At 46.0% G+C, this 21,782-nt stretch overlaps 1 protein-coding gene across 1 annotated transcript in view; it reads left to right on the top strand.

The window, feature by feature from the left end:
• Positions 1-2,120: 2,120 nt before the first annotated feature.
• SYNPR (synaptoporin) overlaps positions 2,121-21,782 on the top strand; it is a 106,699-nt gene continuing 87,037 nt past the window's right edge. The window contains exons 1-2 of the mRNA XM_074152278.1: positions 2,121-2,278; positions 2,400-2,465. Of these exons, the coding sequence (XP_074008379.1) occupies positions 2,261-2,278; positions 2,400-2,465 (84 nt within the window). The 5' untranslated portion in view covers positions 2,121-2,260. The remainder of the gene's footprint in view (positions 2,279-2,399; positions 2,466-21,782) is intronic.

The following is a 21,782-nucleotide window of genomic DNA, read 5'->3' as shown; positions in this document are numbered from 1 at the left end:
CAGCATGAGGGAGGGGCTCCTGTAGCTGCTGCAAGCCCAAGTATGCTGAGCCAGATTGGGATGGTTTCTCCACTGCTGTCTTCAAGAGGGCCCAACCTGCCAGTCATGAGGGGCTTAAGAATATTTGCTTTTGTTTTTATGCCTTTGACAATTTTTGAAAACTGAAGTTTAAGTGCTACTAAAAATCTAAGGATTCTAATAGGAGGTAATTAATAACAGGGTGAGTGAATTAGGCTTCCAGCTCTCCATGGCAGGCAATAGAGATTGGGTATACAGTTGTTTTTTTCCATTACTACTAATAAAATTAAGAAAAAACAGATTCTCCACATCTCCCCAGTCTACTGCTCAGTTATGCCTTTACTAAATATTTCAGTATTTTTTTTTTTAATCTCTCAGGAGGCTTCTGAACTGCTTCAATACATCCACAGCTGTAAGTCTCTCCATGAAAGAAACCTATTAAAGGAAACAGCACATGAGAATCACAGAAAACCACAAGCAATGAAACTTCCCACAGCCAAGAACTCAAGTGGTTACTTGTGCTGGACTAACTATGGCTGGTATCTGAGACAACAGAGCTGGGATTCTCTGCAGGAGGGAGCATGGTCACCCTGTTCTTCTTGGGGACTGGACTAATTTCTGCCTCGGGTGTGAGAGCTGAGGGCAGGTGGCTCACAGTGTCCTGGCCCTGAATCTCTGCACCAGTGGGGGAAGCTGTGGCTGAAAATCAGAGGGCAAATTTTGTTTCACTACCTGCTTGTGTCTTTTGGAGGCTTAGGGATGGTCAGTCCCTATGTCGCCGTGAAGGGACTCTGCCTCCCATGGCATTAGGCCACCAGCAGGCAGTCATTAGAATTGCCAATAAGTGTTTTGTATTTCCTAGAGGTTGTTATGTAAATATATTTTTAAAAGCTTACTTTTCCTTACAAAATGCTGTCAAGCGCTCCATTTTCCTTTCCCGTTTTTTCTCCTAGAGCAAAAAGAAAGGAAGGCACAAAATACAACAACTGTTGGGTTGTTTTTCCTTGAAAAATTGAATTGTAATAATAATTATAAACTCAAAGCTGGTTTTGATGGGGTTTTTTTACTTAAAAAAATAACAAACTGGACCTAGTTCCATTGCTACCGTAGACTTCATCTGGGATTGTTGCAGGTCCATGACTTTGACACAAAATTGTCTGCCTCAAGTTCCAATGAAACCTTCAGAAATTCATCACGTGCATCTCGATTACTCCAAGAATACCTTTGGATTTTTATTTTTTTTAAATAGGGCTTTAGTCTGGGCAAAGCTAATCGACTTATTAAACTTTTGCAGATGGCTGATTCCTTACAAGGTGTAAAAGCTTCAGGTATTTTTTAGGCAGATATCGTAGTCTCTGACCTACTTAGGGCCCAAATCCTATTTGAGCACTGGTGTCCTTCTGGTGGCACAACTGGTTGTCAGGGTGGCAGTTAAATGAATATGCAAATGTTTGCGGAATCGGCACCTCGATCTAGTCGCTGGATATGTGCCGTTAAACAAGGTGATGCCCTCAGCACTTTCCTGTGCCTTTGCTGGGGCAGAACCCGGCTTATCTCTAAACCCTCACGGTGATGTTCTAACGCCACAAGGAACTGGAAACGCTGTCAGCGAGCGAGGACAACGCGAGCCTGGCCGGATACAGGGAACTGCTGCTCCTGCCAGGCTCTGCCACCCAGGATAGATTATAATTATTAAGGCTATGCTGGGAAACGAGGCCACAACGATGGCAAGGCAAGAGAGAAAACGCTGTTCTGCTGTCAAGGAAATGCTAGAAGAGCAGGCGGGAGGCAGCGCTCAGAGAGCAGGCGAGCGGAGCTGCAGCCCTGCTGCCGCGGGGGCCGGGGGCAAGTTCGCCCCGGGAGGGCGAGAGGGGAAAGAAGGACACGGTGCGACGTGGTGCCACCCTCAAAAATATTAACAGTTTCTTCGCGGGCGGAGGAGGGGGGGGGCAGTTTGTTTTCTTCTTTTTTTAAAAAAAAAAAATTCCCCGACGCCTTCCTTTCCCTTCCTACTCCCAACTAAAAATTATTTAAAATAAAAATATTAATAGTAATTAAGCAAGTGGCGGAGCAGCGGCGGCCGGCGCGGTGCGCGGGCGCGGGGCGGCTCCGCGGGGCGGCGCGGGGGGCGCGGGGCCCCGCCCGGCTGCTCCGCCCGGCCTGCGCGGGGGCAGCGCCGGCGCCGCGCATCCCCGGCTGGCGGGCGGCTCCGCTCCGCACCGTTCCGCGGGGCTGCGCCGCCATGGAGGCGGTGGACCAGGTACGCGGACCCCCCCACCCTCACCCCCACCCCGCGGGCGGGCGCGCGGGATGCGGGCGGCGAGGCGGGGGGGGGGCGGCGCGGAGCGGGCGCGGAGCTGACTCTCTCTCTCTGCTCGCAGCTCGCCTCCGCGGGCACTTTCCGCGTAGTGAAGGAGCCGCTGGCCTTCCTCAGGGTGCTCGAGTGGGTGAGTCCCGGGGGGGGGGTCCGGCCTCGGGTGGGCTGGGGAAGGTGAGGAGGAGGAAGAGGAGGAGGGAGGGGGGATGTCCTCAAAGTGCGCGCTCGACGCTGCGCCCCGCGGAACAGGTGGGAGCCGGGCTGGGACGGCGGCGGGGGCTGGGGACAGCGGGCTGGGGGCGAGGGGATGCGGCTGGGGACTCTGACCCGGACAGCGATGCGGCCGGCGGGGCAGGTTGGGGACTGGCTGTGTGAGTGTCCCCTCCTCATCCTTGCACTGGATATAAACCAATTTAAAACAAAACAAAACAAAAAACCAAAACAACAACAACAACAAAAAAAAACCCAAAACGAGGGGAAAAAAAAATAAAAATCCTCATTATGCATTTAGCAAACTTGTCTCTGGGCCGAGCGGGGAAGGAGGCAGATAATTGGTTTGCGGAGCAATGTCACTGTGTGTTGCTCTGATGCTCATTCGTAGTGAAGTCTGCAGGTCAAATGACATTCATCGCCAGTAGGTCTGCGGGAGGAGAGAGCCTCTCTGAACGGAAAGTTCAGAACATGTCATGGAGGATTAATCACATTCCCCTAACGCCGACTGGCTGGGGAATTATGTAAGCCGCGGATTTTGGGGGGCGCATCCCCGCGCGGGTGGGTTTATCCACATGTTTGCACCCGCCGGCCGTGGGGTGTTTGCCAGGGGGTGTTTTGGCGTGATGGGGGCAGCTGCTCGCCCCAGACCCCCTCCCTGCCCCCGGGTCAGCAGCTCTTTGCCTTCGCTGGGTGCCTGGAAGATCCCACAGAGCTGGGTGATGGGGATATGGCGGTGCCATGGGCTTGGGACAAGGTGGCCCTGCAGCAGGGTGACCTGTGTGCTGAGGGTGGGACAAGGTCCGTTGTGTTCCTCACCCAGAGCTCCCACAAACCCACCCAGCGCTGCTGTTCTTGCCCTGAGGAGAAGTCAGGACATCCAGGGGCTGAGCCCCAGACACCGGTGTGGGGGTGCTTCACCCCCTCTACAGTGCTCGCCGCGAAGCAGAAGAATGGGGAGCAAACCTATTTCTATGGCAAATAGCTGCTGGGAGCGTGTTCTCTTGACTATCTGCCCGGTGAAGCTGTGTCTGGTGGTAGTTGGGAAGCAGGCTCCTCCAGGAAGGGCTCGGGCTGTGCCCTCGAGGAAGCTGTTCCCCGCGGGGTGCGCTGGCCTCCTCAGGACAGCAAGTGGCAACTCTTTCCTCCTGGCAGTTTCCTGGGTCTGTAGCTTCTTCCGACAGCTGAATATAAAAGCTGCTTTTGTCATGGTTGAAAGGCACCTGCAGAACTCCTCTGGCTGCTCTATCTGCATGTTGCCTGGTTGTATATATATATATATATATGCACATGCAGCTGTACGTAAACAGAGCTCTTCTGACAGGGCTGAGGTGTGTCAGTCCTTGGCAATAAGGGAACGTGGGAGAAGGGTGCCGAGTGTGTTAACATTTAAGATGGCCTGAGAAATTACTTTTTCCTCCTTTTGACCTGTGTGTGTAAGTAGAATTAAGCACGTTTTAGTGTATGACATCTCAAAGTGTGGAAGACTTTTTTTTTTTTTTTAATATACTTGAAAGGCTTTTTGGATTACCCAGATTCCAGCTCTACTCACTTCATCTTGTTGCTCCCAACTTCCTTTTCCTCTCACCATGCCTACCAGCTGCTATCCCCCTCTCTCTACCATCTCGGCTCTCAACTAAGTGTCCACCTCTCTCTGAGACTCCTTTTTTCAGCCTAATTATAATAATAAACTTTAAAAAACACCCAAATGCTTCAGCAGATTCTGTGGCTGCTTCCACATTCCCTGGCAGCCTCTCAGCCCTCGGTGCGCTTGATCAGAACAGTCAAATTACACCGCTAATTGCTGGATTTACAGCTGTTTCATTTCGGGTGTTAAATGATGTGTGAGTGGGGCTTTTTTTTTTTTTTTTTTTTTTTAAAATGCAAAAAGTGCTGGTGACAGTGGAATTTATTAAAGGGGCTTTTGTTAACGCTGTTGAGTTTTTCAGAGCTTTACAGGAATCACCTGTCGGAGGGTGTGACCGGTGTCGTGCGGGTGACGTGGCAGCTGAGTCATGTCACCCTCTTTTACAGAGTTTTAGGCTTTGGGAAAACAAGTGCAAGTAACCTTGATGTTGCCTTCTTTTGGCTTATTTGTTCTCTAAAAGGGAGGTGTTGGCTTCTGCTTTTGAGAAACTTACCCTTTTTTTTAATGCGTATTTCCCAGAAAGCCAAGGGTTGGATTTCTAGTGTGAAAAGCAAGCAGGTAGGGCACAGAGGTGGGGAAAGCCCTTTCTGCAGTCTAAGAAGAGGGAAAACTGGCATTTCTGCCCTGTTGTTTGTGTACTACAGCCCATATGCTACTCGTGGCACCTCTCAACACCTCCCACCTGAGTCCTAGATTGCATCTGCAAAGAAGTAAAGTTCATAGCCCAGGTGGTGAGGCTCCCATTCTGGGCTTGGGTGGTTCTCCTGGCTGGGGGGAGGCTCTGTGGTATTGCAACACAGATGGCAGAGCTGGGGGGGTTCCTCAGCAGGTCTGGAAGGGTGAAGATGGTGTAGACCGAAAATGTCCTCAGCTGGTCCAGGCAGTCCAGTCTTGAATTTGCACTCTCATCTTTTGGGGAATTCGGGTGGGCTCAAGGGTCAGCATGTTTTTATTAATAAAGCTTTTGTGCAGTGGTGCTGCTGAAATTTGTGTATAAACGAGTGTGAATCTTTGCAAGTCTGGAGATAACTGGGGTGGCTGTAGGTTTCTCAGGTCTGAAACTGTTGCAGAAGCAATCTATAGGTGTGCAAATTCCAGTTTACCTGTAGTCTGGCTCCGACATGGACCTCTGTCTTGAGGGGCAGGGACTTTATCTGACCTTCTTCCATCTTCTACTTTGACTGTCACCTAATATCTGGAGATAAGATGCTGGGATAAGACGGATTCTTCCGAATATTCACAGCACTGTAATATGTTTTCATTTGTATTTCTCACGTACTTTATAATCTTATTTTCAGCTAAGAAATTGCATTTAGAAGCCATTAAGAGACAACATTGGCTCAGGCCCAGGAAAGGTTTGGTGGGGGGAGGTGGAGGGGAGGGAAATGACTTCTAGCAATTAAGCAAGAGTTGCATTTTTTGAACTCTGCCTTGGTAATAGATTTTGTGCTTAGAGTATGTGGATCACAAACCTGGGCTTGGAAAACTGCACACAGCTGTACAAGATAGGCCCTAGGTGTTTCCAGTCAACTCTTGCTTTGTGGTGTGTGCTGGGGGCAGGGAAAAGCTGTTTAAAAGCCGTGTTTGTTCTTGCTCCTCTTCATTCCCTTGGCTGTTACTCCACAGATCCTTGCATGAGAAGAGGGTGCCCTTCTGAATCTTATTTCTCGTGGTAATCTGCTGTGGCACTACAACCAGTTGCAATGTCACAAACACTATTACAGCTTCGCTTGAGGAGTGACTCTCCTGTACACGCACCTGACAATAATGAATAAGGAAAGATGAAAGAGAAGAAAATGTTCATTCGTCTCCCTGGATTAATTTCAGCCCCGTGGATCTCTGGATGTGTTTACACTGCTTTTGTTGGGGTCCACCAAAAGTAAGCAAGAAAAACAAGTTTGTTAGTTGTGGTGTATTTGTTTCACAGTTGTTGCCTCTCTGGAGCCCTACAAAAGCAAGTAAAATGCGATACGTGTATGAGCTACCTCCTGTATAATCAGCTGGTTAATAGCAAAAATATTTTTGTAAAAGTGGAAACTTTGTATCGCTAGTCTGAGGTTTTTAATTGCTTGTGCTCCTTCCTCGCAGTGATTTGCCACAAACAACTTTCCTCCTCCAGACTCAAAGCAACCTGACATTTGTCCAGTTTCTGTGTAAAATAAGGGGAGCTGCGGTGCTGTCCGCAACACCTTTCCCTGTAATCCTTGAGAAATAGCAAAGATGCGTAAACTCCACCCTTTTGCAGGTTGGGAGGTGCTGTGATTGCCTTGCTGATTGTTTGCAGGTTGTTGTTTTAAAATGCTGTGCAACCGGCTCCCTGCTCTGCCAGCTTGCAGCCCTGCCCAGGCTGGTACGGGCATAGCAGAGGGGGTATTTTGGGTACAAAGACCCTACAAGCAGCTCTGTCTAAGCCGGTGCTGCTGCTTCTATCAGGGCAGATGCGAGTCATTTATGTTGCAGGACAAATCTGGTGGACACTGGGGCTTTTCTTGATAGGACAACTCGGAAGTGGACATTTGGATGTTCAGTGAACCCAAATGTGTGTGAGGAGTTGTTTTAATTCTTGCCCTTGTGCAGAAAAAAAAAATATGTTCCAGGCCTTGTGTGACTGCCGATCATCACTGCTCATGAGCATCTTCATGGGATGCACCAACGATTCCCAAAGCAGTTCAGGGCATTTGGACAAAAAAATCCCCATTCATCTCTGGCGGAAATCGGACAAAGGAATTACAAGGCGGTTTGAAAAATCTGTGTGTATGTGGACCAAGCTAACCTTGCTTTGCTTCCTTGGCTTCACGATGTGATCATTTGACTGGTGAGCCAGGAGAAAGGCCAGGCTGTTGCCAGCCTGGCAAGAGTCAAGCTTGCTTTGATTGTATAGCTTCTGAAAGGGTTAGCGCCCCTTGCCTTGCAAGCAGATGCGTATTTGGAAGGAAAAGGGAATCTGAATCTCCAAAGATTGATAATAAGTCTTGTCTTTTGTCCTAATGCTGATTACTCATCTGGCCATGGAGCGCTTTTGTTGGATTATATTTGCATGCATATGAACGGACATAAGTAGCTGCACGCTTTCAAGTGTGTCCTAGAAAAGCCTAGATATGTTGAGATGCTGTAAATAAATGAAAAAAAATAAGAAGGTAATGCTTGCATGAGGCATGTGTGATGAGTAGTTTGCTCTCTATAGTGTATTATGGGCCTGAGATGTTTCATAGTTGCTTGAGACTCCTCATCATGTTTGCTATTGCTTGTTTGGTTTTTGCTTAACCAGAAGGCTGCTGTCTACTCAGTCATGGGCAGAGACTTTAGGTGATGGAGCAGGGTGACCTTGCTGAAGCTTAATGGTCCTCATAGATGCCGAGCTGGAAGAGTTGAGTGTTTGATCGTCTGTACTCTCTTATTGCAAGAAAAACCTTAATAAAAATAGTATTTCTTTCGGCCTGTCGATGTTGCTTGTACAATGCCAGGGTCAGATGTTGCATTCAGTGCTGGGTCCATCCGTCTTGATGTGCAAGATACACAAACACGTGTAAAAAGTGTATTGTCAATTTTCTTTGATGTCTGCCTCGGGATGTAGGTACCTCGTTGTTCTTGAAAACCTGGTCCCAGTTACTACCTCAAAGGCCTTGTATGTGTAGCGTCAGGTCAGTAAAACATGTGCCACTTAATCAAAAAATGTAAATCCATTTCTATGGTATTTTAATATTAGAAAGGTAATTACCGTGTAACTAACCCCTCTCTGTAAGCTGTCATTAATTGGATGATTTTTTTATAGGCAGCTTAGCATAATGCATGCAAAATACACTGCAGCTCTGTACAGACAAAAATTGCCACAGTGAAACACCGGGATGTGATTGTCCAGGAGACCTGAGCCCTGTGAACGGCCTTTATCGGTCCTTGTCATTGGATGTACGACTTCTGAACATATCGGGGCATCGGTAACCTGCAGGCAGGGAACTCTGCTGGACAAGTTATGTTAATTAGGAAGAACTTGGAGGTGGGTTGTGCCATTAGACATCAGGCTCTGTTGTGGGCGATAGGAAAGGTCTGAAAAGTTTTTTGTAGTCTCACTGAAGACAGATGTGAAAGCCATTTGTGACTGTGTCAGCGGGACTGGGATAAAGGCAGCAGAAGCAGTAACGGTGCCTACGTGGTATTTTACCTTGCGGTCTGAAAGTCTCAGCTTCTGGGAGTCTTGTGATTCTGAAACCTTTGGCTTTGATAAACCATGCGCTTTTAGATCAGAGTAGCAGAAGGGTGGAAGCCCTAAAGACAGAAAACCCAGAACACAAGTGAAAGAGCAGAAAATCTGTCTTGTGATCCCATGTTTTTTCGCAGACTGCAGAGCTGGCTGTTCCGCACGCTGTTCACATGCATGCTTATCTGTGTGCATATCTTGTTGGAAACTGAGAGCTGTGCTAAACTTGTCCCATCAAAAAGTTGCTGTTAAAATGGTACAAATGCTGGTACAGGCAAGGAGGGAAGGAGAAAAGGTCAGCAATGCCTGACCGCATTGCAAATAAATGACACCTTTCGTCTGAAAAGTGCCTGCCATTTTCCTCTCAGGCTCACGTTGTGATCGTGGAAGAGTTGATTTTAAAATGTCACCTAACAGTTAATTGAAATCCTGACGATACTCAAGCAGCCCAGAGTGGGACCTGGTATAAACAAGTTATGCTGGATTAGCACATATGATTGAGATACAGTGCTCCAGGAGGCAGGAGTTTCTGGAGCTACGTACTGCTTCCTTGGAAATCCCTGGGTGAAACTGGTAAAATCTCCTCATGGTAAGCCACCTTCTGGATGGCAGAATCTGCTGACGTTATCCGAATGTAGCTGTTTGAAGCATTAGGAATAGAAAATGAGGAGAGAGAGACTCATTAATGCTAAATTTGATTATATATGCAAACCAGGTTTCTATGAAAGGAAGAACAAAAATGATCTGACTTTCAAACTAGCAAGAAGATGCATGGAGATAGAGGGTTCTGCCATTAGACATACACGGTTAAAGTCTCTGCCAATTTTTTTTATGAGGGAGATGTTTCTGTCATCGCTCCTGTAAATCAGCATCTGCATAATTGGAGCCCCGGGTAAAAGCCCTGCACGTTGACATCTCTGGATTCAAATGTTGCAGTCGGGGGAGGACAGGCTTGGAAGGTGCTTGTGATAAAACCCTTTCATCATTTGGATCCTATGGTCCCTGAGTTAACCTGGAATCATGGCGCTACGTGCGATCCCAAGGGGCAGGAGACCTCCTGGTCGCTGGTGAAGTCTCCGCTCCACTCCAGGAGGGAGGACCTCCTCCTGACGCAGGAGAAGGGGAGAGGCAGAAAAGCAGGTAACGCTGGACTCCGCACAGGGCTGGCGATGGAAGGCACACCACACCTCTGCTAGTGCTGCGCTCTCCTCTGGCGCTGAATAAAAGAGGTTAAGTAGTATTATGGTCCTGGGGTACAGGCTCTCCAGCCCGGCAACTGGCCAAAGGGGTTTTAATGGCTTTTACTCTCAGGGGGATCTGCAAAATGCTGCAAAGAACATTATAGAAAGGAACATAGAGTGTGGAGGTGCTGCTTTTAAGGTGTTTGTTCAAAGTGGCATATGTAGTGCAAAGTGTGACATAGTTGCTAAGGTGACAGCTTGCTTGCTTTTTGGCAAAAGCAAAAGAATACTGAATATAGACAAACTGTAAGCTTTTGCTTTGTTTAATTTGCACGGTTTTATCTTCTGGCCATTTTAGAGACTTCTCAGGTTTGTCTTTGGAAGCGGTGTTTTCCCATTGAGAATACTTCACTCAGAAAAGCTAATATTGCTCCCCATTGTTAAGGAAATGTTTAAGTTGCATAGAATGGTGGGGGTTTCAATGATTATTATTGTAGGTACAAATTATGGCATTGAAAGGGTTTGGTAATGGCTTTCAGTCAAGTAAGGAAGTATTCTCTAAGAACCTTTTCTGTAAACAAAAAATACTAGGTGTTGCCTCCTCAGCAGCCTATGGATGCGGGCACATCCAGGAGCGCACAGTCCGGGAGATTTTTGCATGTAGTATTTGCACGTGTTTGCAAACTGCTCAGACCTCGGCTGAAATGCCACGGTGAGGTGAGAGCTCCTGTCGGTCAGGCCGAGGGGTTGGTTGTGGTGAGAGGGAGCCAAGTCCAGGCAGGGAGTCTTGCATCGCACAGCTCGGGTACTGCCATGGTTGAGTATTTTCATAATGCTGCTGGGGAGAAGGATCAGCAGAGGATTAGACTGACGTGGCCCCTCAGGAGAGGGGGGTTTTCCAGATGAGCAGCCATCTGTGGCGTGAAGCAGTGTTATGGTCCTTAGTGGGGAGAGGAAAGCAGAAAGGTCTCACAAGCCCAATGCCAACTTTGGTCCTTAAAAACAGTGGGGTACATGCGTGATTCAGGAAAAATGGCCAGGAAAGGCTGAAGTGATGCGCTTGTTGCCCTTTATTGTTTTACTTTTCCTTTCTTTGTGATGATCCAACAGATAGATAAATGTATTTCTCTGAACTCGCTGTTCTGTCTGTGCCTTTTCCAAAATGCCTTTGCATCTGGGGTGAAGGCTGTATGAGAGGCAGAGCCTGCGGGAGCTGCTGGGCTAGTGCTGTGGGGAGCAGAAAGTGCTGCCGCAGCCTGGAGCTTGGGATAAAAGTCAAGGGGGAGCTCTGTGGGCTCCTGTTCCCAGATAAGTGCTGGTGCAGATGTCCCAGCCCCAGTTTGGCGGTGCCATTGCAAGGTAGAAGTTAGAGAGGGTATTTTCAGAGTGGTCAGAGATCATGACACCCCACACAGGGGGCTTTTACTGGAGAATTGGGGATGTCTGTCTGCTAAGAAAACCCCAACAAGGATCCTAGGCACTGAGAAGTTTCTCTGTGTTAAGGAAGCAGGATAAAACTGTGGAGCAGGAAGATTTCAATGAAGTGGTATACATTTTCAGATGAGAGGTGTACAGTCCCAGACCCACTGTCAGAAATAAATCTGATTTGACTGTCTTGCCAACCTGTCACTTGATCTTTATTCCATGAGAAATACCGGGGCCTGCTACAAACAGCCTGGATGAATATTCACTAGAAGTACTCAAGAACCTGAAGTATTGAGGGTGAAGTTCTGCCCAGAAAATCTCGTAAAGAAATGCTACCTAACATCAGCAAGATCATTGATACGTCAGGCAGTAATTTATAGTAACAGCTCTTCAGTAGCTCTTTGAATTTCAAAAAGAAGTTTATTGTGTCTGTCCTCAGTCTTCCCTTTTCCTGATGTTAATGCTCTGCCCTCCTGTGTTATTTCTCAGGTGGTACACAAATCCAAAGTGTCTTTGGCTTGAAGTGACAAGCCTCAGCTCAAATCCTTTGGCACTTGCATGTTGGGTGCTTGTATTGGGGCCCCCTGTTTGACATTGCATTTGCTGATCTTCCTGCTATTAGGTCAAAAGCCTCTGTGGCACCCCAAAAAATACTATAGAAGTAGCAAAATCTTCCTTTCCAGAATCCAAAAAACCAAGGAGACAACTGGCTTCTTGGTTCAGCCTCCCTATGTGGGCCATATTATGGCCTGTGACTGCCTACAGCATCCAAGTCAAAATACCACAGTATGCCAGAGAATATCTTACAGTTATTTAACAAGGAAACTTGAGCCTTCCTTTAACCGTTTTCAGAATAATCTTCTCCCTGGCTGTGTGTGGGGGTATGCTCAAAACAAAACAAGGCAAGTTCCCCCTCTATGTGCAAGTTTAAAACCATGTAGTTGCTTCCCCCTACTACTCCTCATGCAGAGGCAATGTTGCCCACAAAAAAAGCACTGCTTTGCATCAGTTTTTTACCCCATTTAAAACAACCTTTGTATGGAGAGAGTGGTGGCTGGGAGCAGTTGAACATGGCAAGGTCACAGGTCCATGTTAGGTCTGTAAGGGGGAATGATGCCCGTGGGTATATATCATGCCCAGCCCGATGGGGTTAGGTTTGACACTGGAAATAGGCTTATCATTGCAGAATATATGTATTGCAATAATTATCCTTTGGAGTTGAGCGGTTTCTCCAAGTGCTTTTTTGGAGATTGTGCTTGAAAACCACTCCTTGCAAAACTAAAGCAAGTGTGGGATTCCCCCACCGCCAAATCCAGCAGCCGATAAACGCGGCAGAGCTCTCCTGATTGCCATCTCCAAGGGCAGTCAGAGTGCTGGAGTGGAATTAGGTCCCGGTTTGAAAGAACACGCCTGCCAAAAAATTAAACAATGGATGCCTTCCTGTTTAATTTTAACATTTTAATTAAATTTTTTGCTGCTGTGTGCCTTTGATCTCAGTGAGCTGATATACATGGTGTCTGCTGTTGTGTCGTAGCGGCGTTTTGTTCTAGTCCTGAGCGCAGACACAAGGATGCATTTGAGGATGGATAAAAGTGCAGAAGCCACATGCTGCCAAGGACCGAGCGCACCGCAAGCTGACTTTTCCAATTGGTGAGTGAAGGCATGTGGACGGAGAGGTTATTCATGAGTGTGGCTCAATAGAGTTTCTTTCTGAGCATATTCTCTCCCCATTTTTAATCTCCTTCTGCGAATGGTGCTGCAAGAAGAGTTTCCTTGATGGAATTACTCATTGAGAGGGTTGAGGCCAGGAGCTGAGACTTTTATTGCAAAACAGAATCAGTTTCAAGTGGGATAATTAATAAAGTTTGATTCCTGGTTCAGAGAGCAGAAGCAACGCTGTGTGGCTTCGACTGGGCACATCCATTGATGAGTCCCAGCCAAGCCCCTGGTTTGAGGGAGTTTGGCAGGTGCTGGCTTTCTACACAGCCATGCAAAAATGTGGGTGCCGAGTGCGCTTGGCACGTAGCCAAGCAGCCCCACCACAGCTGATCTCCTAATGCGTGAAAAAGTCTTCAAATAAAGACATGGTTACATGCTTCTCCTGTGCTGTTGGTGGCTGGGACTCGATGATGATGGGAGGAGTTAAGCGAGCTGGGGAGCGTGCAGTATTTTCACAGGAAAGGTGTTAGAGTGAGCTCCTTTGTGTTCTATAGCCTGGGGCAAGTGACCGAGGAGCATGTGGAGTATTTGTCCTTTGCAATTTGGGCTGTACCTAAATGCCAGGGAAGCAGTCGTCGTTGCTGCACGAAAGAGTCATTGGTAGAGCTGATTTGTAAAAAGGAATTTCATTTCTTTGGGGGAGGAATAATTTTTAATCTAAATTTCCATTGGAAGCTTTGGCATTCTGGTGAGATTGTGAATGAAGAAACATTTTTTCCAGAAACTACACTATTTCAGCTCAAAATATTTCTGTAAAGAAACAGTGGTCAGGTCATATTTTCCTTCTCATCTCCACAGCCCAGAGTGTCCCCCCATGATGCCCCAGGCTTGTTCCTCCTGGAGGGGTCAGTGATGGATCACATCAAGTGTGACCCTGCTGCGCATTGGGGCACTGTAGTCTGGCCCTGGAGCCTGATTTCCAGAGCAGGGTCAGCACGAGGGGCCAATCCAAACTCCCTGGAGGCACAGCAGTGGTGTTCCCAGAGTAGATACCGCAAGCTCTTAGCACTGGGACTTGCAAAGAAGAGATGATGTTTTTGGAGGGAAGATGACAACTTTTTTTGGAAAAAGATGAGCAAGTCCAAAATGCAGAAAATGTCTTGGTGGAAAATTTTCATCTGACTTTTAAGATGGTTTGTACGTATTGGTGTTGGAGTCTATATTTATATTGTGTGCCTAGCGCTTCTTTCTGGTCAAACATGGAGTTTTTCAGGGCTGCGCAGAGGTCTACCTAGCAGAGAATCGTTGAGCCCCGTTGGTGAGCCTCCCTGTTTTGCTGCGCTGGCTCCACGGGCGCTCCCGCTCTGCCGTTGCAGCCTGTCACTCTTGGCAGGCGGCTCTGCAGAGGGGCCGCCCGTTCCAGCACAAAATCTGTGCCTGGCCAGATTGCCGGGCCCTGGCAGGCAGCAGGAGCTGGCTTCGCAGCGGGCCAGCATATGCGGGGGACGCTGGGTGTGCCACACGGCAGAAAGCCTCCTGCCGCCACCGAGCCCATTATGGTCCTTCCCGGGGAGGGACGATGCCAAGAAAACAAGCTTGTTGCCTGCGGTCCTCCACGGCCCAGTGGCATTCCCCACTGCGGGCACCAAGTGCTGTCACTTCTTTTTTTTTTTTTTTTTTCTTTTCTTCCTTTCCTTTTTTTCATCCCCTGCATCATCTTTTCACAGCAGAACGACAGCAACAGGAGGCTGAGAGGGAGCTCAGGTCTCATGGCGGATCCGATCCAGCACAGCTTGCATTGCTGAGCAGTGACACAAGAGAAGCTTTTTCTGCCATATAGCTCACCATGGCGTAGTTCACTCATTTTTAAAAATAGTTTTCCATCTTTTTTGTTTATGTGCTCATTAGCGCTGGCCGCCCATGGGTGCAGTGTTGGTTGTTAGCGCAGCTGAAGAGGCTCTGACGGAGCTAATAAATGGGTGGTTTTGCGCAGCTTAGTCCCTAAAAAATAGTGACTCAGCAATGATCAAACATCTCTCGTGGGACAAACAGTTCCCAGCTATTCCCAACTTGCAATAAAACCTGCCTGTCACTGGGTGCTGGGAGGCAGGGCTCGAGTACCCTGCATCTGTATTACTTCTGTGCAGAGAGATTGCTAAGCATGTCCTGGGTGTTAGGACAAGAGTACTTTTGCTTGGTTTAAAAGAGATTATTTTTTTTTCTGGGGATTTTTACACTCCACCCCGTGATGCGCTTTGGGATGCATTCAGCTTTCTCTTCTGAATAGGACTCCAGATGATGGAAATAAATTATCATAAATTAGAATAGATTGCACTCTTCAGCATCTCTACATCTGTCATTATGTTTCTTTAACAGTTCAGTTTAACATTTATACACACTCTGACAGCAGCTACTGGTGTGTATGCTATAAATATTGGCTTGGAGAAGACATTAATGGAGTTTAGGTAAACGTTTGATGCCGCTGAGATTCTGTTCCATATGGTGGTACGCAGTGAAATCGGATTCAACGTGCTACGTATAGCGCTCATGTATTCCCTATAGACTGGCCTCCTGGCATTTCATCAGCTTACCGCGGTACCAGGAAAGCGCAGGTGCCTTCAAAGAGGAAAGTGAGCTTCTTGGAGTCTATTCTGGTTTTTACCACCTGCATTGTTTGCGACATTAAAAGCCAACGCGTAGCACGTACAGATGGGAAGGGCCCAGGGAAAAGAGACATCTTGCAGAAGCAGTGGTCAGGAATTAGGCAACAAGCTATGGGAGCGCTCTGCTTTGAACATGTGTAAAAAACATCCATGGGATTTTCTGGCCAAGATGCTATTTCATTAGACAGTAACTGAGTAACAGGGTGAAAGCTTTGTGTGTTGGTCATGGTTGCTAAACCTGAAATTTGTGACTCAATCCCTGATGAAACTGTCCCCAAAACCACCCCTTCAGGGTTTGAGGAGTCCAGCTTGTGTCCCACTGACTTGCAGGAGAACAAATAGCTGTGACCATCACAGCGAGAGGCAAGAAGAAATAGATCGTGGTCCCTCTGGTGTTACTTCCATTGTTCAACTGAATTTTGGTGTCTCCCACAAGTCTTTTCTTTTGATTTTTTGTTGGTTTGGGGTTGTTGAGGGTTTTTTTTTTTTTTTGGTTTTGCTAATTGGAACACCTTGATTACTGTAGCTTGATGATGTGGCTGCCTCCTCTGCAGTATTTCTCTGATTTACCCCGCTTTCATGCTAGTATGAGGGTAAGACGTGTGTTGTCCGGCTCGACACGGAGGGGCAGTTGGGGTAGAGCTGGCGAGCAGCCCAACCTCTGTGCCTGATGGGGGCCCTGGGAAACATCTGGCTGATGCTGGCCCTGGGGCACATCTGCTGTGGAGAGGAGCATGGTGGAGGAGCTTCGTTTGCCCCTGTGTAATGCAATGTGAGTAATGAAGTAACTGTAATGTACAGACTGGCTCAGAGCAGGGCAATCCGAAGAGAAAGTGCTCTTCACACTGTAAATTGCTGAAGGTCTTTATGATGCCAGTGAATTAAAAATCTGAGAAGAAAAAACCCTCCAGTGCTGTAAGTTCAAGATGCATCTTTTTAAAAGCTGCTGGTGGGGAGGGGAGGAGATAACTTATCTGAATGAAAATGTATTTAAACTCTGTATCTTGTACAGTTCTGGGTTACTGCAAGGAAAAGCAGTGTGTTCCCTGTCACTTGGAGAGCTGGTGAAATTTTTGTATAAATGGGTTTCTGTGATGATGTTATCCCTTTTGATCTGAATCGTTAGCCAAATTTTCAGACCTTTGTAGGTTGTTTCTTTTAAGAGATGAAGTTGCTTCAGATGTTTTGGTGATTCATATGTGTTTATTCGCACTGGCAGAACTGAGGAGCCCAGTCCGCTCCTGTGCCCTGTGAGGGACACAGTGTCCACAGCCTCTGTCCCCCCGGCTGGGCAGAAAGTCACCTCTTACCTTTTCTCAAATTTCTAGGTTTTATCATTGTTCTGGCTGCTTGTGTGGTTCTTCTGCCTCAACTTTCCTCTTCTTTCTGGCTCCTGCAGAAAAAAAAAATGTTTTGCAAAACCATTAGCAAAATCCTTCTGCCCAGAGCAAAATCTTGCCTGTGATTTTCCTTTGAACAGCTACTTGTGTCTGTCTGAGCTTGAGGCTTGCATTTATGTCTCTTGAATGATGCTATAAAGGAACTAAACTGTGTTTAAAGAAAGGCAGTATTTACATTCACCTGATGTTAAAGACATTTTAGCCCAGCCAGCAAGGTTTCCTGGTGAGCCTTGCTCCAGCAAGGAACCCTTCAGCCTTCTCCAAGCTGAAAGAGAAGCTGGACTCTGGGGAGCAGTTTCAAAGCTTTGAAACTCTTTTATCATTATTTGTTATATTTGTTTTCTGCATCTTTTGGCTCTTTGAGGCCTGGACACTTCAGACCTGGTCAGTGTGGGTGCAGTCCCTGCTACACAGCTATGACAGGCCTTGGGTTTCTCCATGATGCCCTCATATGAGCGTGCTGAATTTGAGAAGGGATGTGCAGCAGGGGGAAATGAATGTAAACAGGCTGCGTTGGATCACTTGTCATGACAGTATCTCCTTGATTTGTTTAATTAATTAATTGCATTTTTAAAAACTTAGCTCTGATCTAGACTGTAAAGATACTCTTGTGTGGAGGGGAGAGAAAGGAGCCCTTATTCTGGGTGGGTTTTTCTGTTTGTTTTCAAATATACATGATGTTCTCATAGGAAATGGGTCTATGTACATCTCTCTCATTAAACCTGCCAGGTTTTAGCTTTCACATATGGCTGACTTTCATAAATCCCAAAGCTATTTCTTTTAGGCTTTCTGTTCCCATAGTAAACCTGTACATGACCTATTCCTGGTCGCTACTGTCACCTGTACCTGGCTGAAAGGCCCTTCGGGGTAGGACGGGAGAAAAGTCACACTTTTTGCACTCCAATCAGTGATGGATCTCAGAGTTTAAAAATATCACAAGTGAAAAACATGGATGTGAGTCATACAGAAAACACCCTTCATTTCTAAGGGAATATAAATATCAGAGAAACACATTCTTCAGATGTTTCCTCCTCCTGAGAGGTAGCCACATCTAGGATTTCTGTTTGAAGTGTTCAATCATAAACATCGGTCCCCTGCTTTCAGAATGACCACTAGATACAGGAGACGCCTATTAAATGTTAATAGCTACTACTGTGCTGGAGCTACATCGGTCATGAGAGTCCGAGTGAGCTTTGCACGAAGGGAAAAGGCAGAGAAGGCTGTGACTTCACTCCTTGGGTCAAGATACTCCAGCGATCACGGTCTGCGGTAAATGCCTCACTTCTGGAAAGTTTGGTGCTCTCTTTGGACCTAAATGCTTATCCACATCTAACACATCTGGTGTCATATTCCAGGACCAGCACATCTGCATTCTTTTGGGGCAGTCAGCTCTTTCTTTTCATTCACCCCCTTTGCCCCTCAGCAGCTGGGAGACTGATTTTGTATCAGCTGGCCTTAGTGGTTTTTTTGAAGCAACCGTGTGTTAAAATGTATATGCATTTTTCCTGTGTTTTTACAAGATTAATATTTTAAAGGCTACTTAATACAAAATTGCTGAAAATTATTTAAATCTGAGACATACTGCAGAGATCAGAGAACTCTTATCTACTGTTGAATTAGTAATGTTGAATTAGACATGAGAAAATCCTTTTCAATTTAAGTGGCTTTTCTCAGAACTTTTTACATGTTTAATATCTTTATTCACCCTTCTAATAATTGGTCTAGTTTTGGCTCTCCCTGAGTATCCGTTCAGATGTGCACAATGCATACAGTTTGGGTCCTGGTCCGTTCAGCCGAGCTTTACATCCCTGAGGACCATCAGGGAGCCCCAAAACCACTTGTCTCAGGGATACTTTTTCCTCCTGTGGATGCAGCGCAAAGATTGAGCCCTTTGTGGAGAATTTCATACTTGTATTGGAAAAACCTGGTTGTACTGCTGTCTGAGAGAATGGAGATCGTGAGTACTCTTTAGTGTAGACACTTCAGCATTATCTTTCAAGAACCTTAAACTTAAAAATTTGAACTAGAAATAACATTTGCCTAGTATTTTGCAAGAGTGCTACCATGAGGCATTATGTGCAAGGGGAATTACAAATATTACAAATACTGCTGCTTTTTTTTTTTTTTTTCCCTGCTTCATAACTCTTAGAAGGGTTCATCCTCTCTCCAGTCCCCTTTGATAACAAGCTGCTGTGAGAGCTTAGCAGAGCAATGTGTGTCCCGGTCGCACCAGATGGATCTCATTTGTGTTGCTGTTCATAGTCATGATAGGAGCCTGAGGCAGCACTTTGCTGCCTGAAGTTGGTGCCTGATGAATTACAGAGATAAATAAGGCGAGAGTCTGCCTTTGCTTTTCCTTTTGAGTGTGCATATAAGTGTTAGGTGGCCCATGTTTCAAGAGACAATGTGAAATGAGCTTTCAAATATTTCCTTGAAGTTGTCTTAATTATTTCATCATAATGGTAAGGAACAAAGCAGAAGAATCAATATGCCTAATTATTACATCTAAATGCAAGAGAAATTAGCCAGTGAACTCTCCCTTCTCTGGGGAGGATTAATCTTCCTATGCTCTATTTCAAATGTCTTCCAGAAAAATGAAAGGCTTATCACCTAGGAAACACACGGTCCTAATCGCCCAGGTCTGGCACTTGGATTTACAGACAGCGAGGGGACTCTTAGTCGGTCTTCTGAAGCACAAAATTAGATTGTTTTGCTTGTGTTTAACCGTTGTAGTTGGAGTTTTGTAGCTGGGTGATTTGAATGACAAACGCTAGCAGGGCATGCACCACACGTCATCCAGAGATGCCTTGGCTGGTCCTGGATGAGCTGGTAGACCTACTCAACACCAGGCAGTGCCATGTGGAGGAGACGGGTTGGATCCCAAAGGGATGCTGTCAGTGGGGCAGTGCTAATTAGCTCAGCTTCTCAGCAGTGAAGTGCTGTATTGATGAGTCTATAATGCTTACAGAGCTATCTCATTTTGCACTGTACAGTACATCCTTTTTTGACAGCTATACGAGACTCCAAGAAATATCATTTTGCCTGGTGGCAAATAGCCATAAGATGCTTACAGGTGAGACTGGTGGGACTTGATTCTTCACCCTTGAATTAGTCACTGAATTGTAGTGACAAAAATATTTCCTCCATACTAGGTTTAGTATGGCAATAAATTCTGGTTCTAGCTCCTTGCTGTTGACTAGCACCAAGCCAATGGTATCTCAGGATTCTTTCTACTAGGTCGATTATAACAATTTAGAGCTGTGACACAGATGTAAGATGACTTCAGATGGAGTGTTAAATGAACAAATTCATCTTTATATAAAATGTGTTTAACCCCCACCCCCCATAAGGTCTGACTTTCTTTAGATTTTGTCATTTGTTGTCATGTGTCATCCTGGTAGAAATCCAAGTCTAGAAGTACTAAGATGTGCTTCCCCAGAATATTACCACATTTTTGCACAGGCAGATCATGCCCAGGAAGAGAAGGGTTAGTTTTATTCCTTGCCTGCAAACCTATCTCAGTGTAAAGACGACTCAGCAGCTAAAACATGAATTCTAAATAAAAGAAAAAAAAGGGCCATTTCTTTGCATAACACTGGGGAAATCAGCTTTACAGTTCACAAACTGAGATGACAGCTTGCTGTAGGGAAAACTTCAGTCCATCATTATTTTGCATTTTTGGGTTGGGTTACTCATGGCAGTTTATTAATTAGTTTCTATTTTGCACTCTTTCTTAAAAGGAAAAGATTTCGACTCATTATGTATCACCCTTGTACCTTCCTTGCTTCCCATATTACTCTTTGAATCATGATCAGTTCCTGTCTTTCCCGGCTGTCGAGTTGATTAACTGGGTGATGCTGACTGGAGGGCATGGGATGGGCCACTGATGCACCACCTGATTATGTGGTCATGGAAACCCCTGGAGGTAAGACCTCGGTTATCAAAATAAATTGGGATTTTCTGCCAACTAATGGTTGCCGAAGCTTGCACTAATGCTAGATTCTGCTGGATGATGCGCTATGGAAGCCAATTAGCCTTTGCTAATAAGCTAGGCTTTGATTAAGCTTTTCCGGGCTTTCTCATCGCAAGAAACATGTATTACTCATTGAACATGCAAATGCATTTGCAGTGTGTAATTACAAAATTTTCTAAAGGAGCGACCTATTTTAAACAGGGCTTTTGTTTCACTCTTATTCCTTCGTTGCGCTTACCAACTCAGTCACACAGTCTAATTCAGCAAACATAATTGACTGGTTTTAGGAGTTAAAATATCCTGTTGTTGAATGTTTTATGCTTCAAATACCGAATATAATGAAGACCGCTGCGGTGGGTGCGTAAGCTATCTGCGGCCGCTCAGAAAGCCTTGCCCTTTGCAGCGAGCCTTTGGGAAGCAGTGGGCTGGCAATCCCATGATCCGCAGCTTGAGCCAATTTAAAAGTGATCTTGTCCTGATAATGCCAGGAACGAACTCTTTTTCTGTAGCCATAGGCAGGGATAACTTACCCCGCTGAATGTGCAGCTTGTTGCACGTGATGGGGATTCACTTATTGATCCCATTTGCTCCCGACCTGTTTATGGGATGATTGTGGATGAAGCAATGTAATTAAAATTGATTATGGCTGTGTATCGTGTCTTTAATCTTTGACACTGGGGATTTGGGTATTATGGCATGCCTTCTCTAGCTGGCAATGGATTCTGAAGAACATCAAGGAGTTAACATATTTTCACACTCCTTAGGAATATATTTTCTGTGTTACATTCTCATGTATGGTGTTGTTAACTGAGTGACGGTATCGTATTTCTTATCCGGTCATACGTATTATCATAGCTTTAGTCACTTCATCTTAGAAATTGCTTGAGTTTGTATATCTGTGTCTATATCTGTATGATGGTGCTTTAGGAAAAAGCCTAGGAAATGGAAATTTTGTTTCCAGGTCTAAAGTATAGTTCCAGTCCTCAACTGTAACAAAGGCATTCCGATAGCTAGATGCATATACTTCCTATCTGTTGTGCCTTTAATTATTGCATGCCTAATGACATGGAAATCAGTTTTCCTATTCAGAGTT

This window comes from Numenius arquata, chromosome 8 (assembly GCF_964106895.1).
Source record: "Numenius arquata chromosome 8, bNumArq3.hap1.1, whole genome shotgun sequence".
Classification (NCBI taxonomy): domain Eukaryota; kingdom Metazoa; phylum Chordata; class Aves; order Charadriiformes; family Scolopacidae; genus Numenius; species Numenius arquata.
This window is presented reverse-complemented; position numbering and strand designations above follow the sequence as displayed.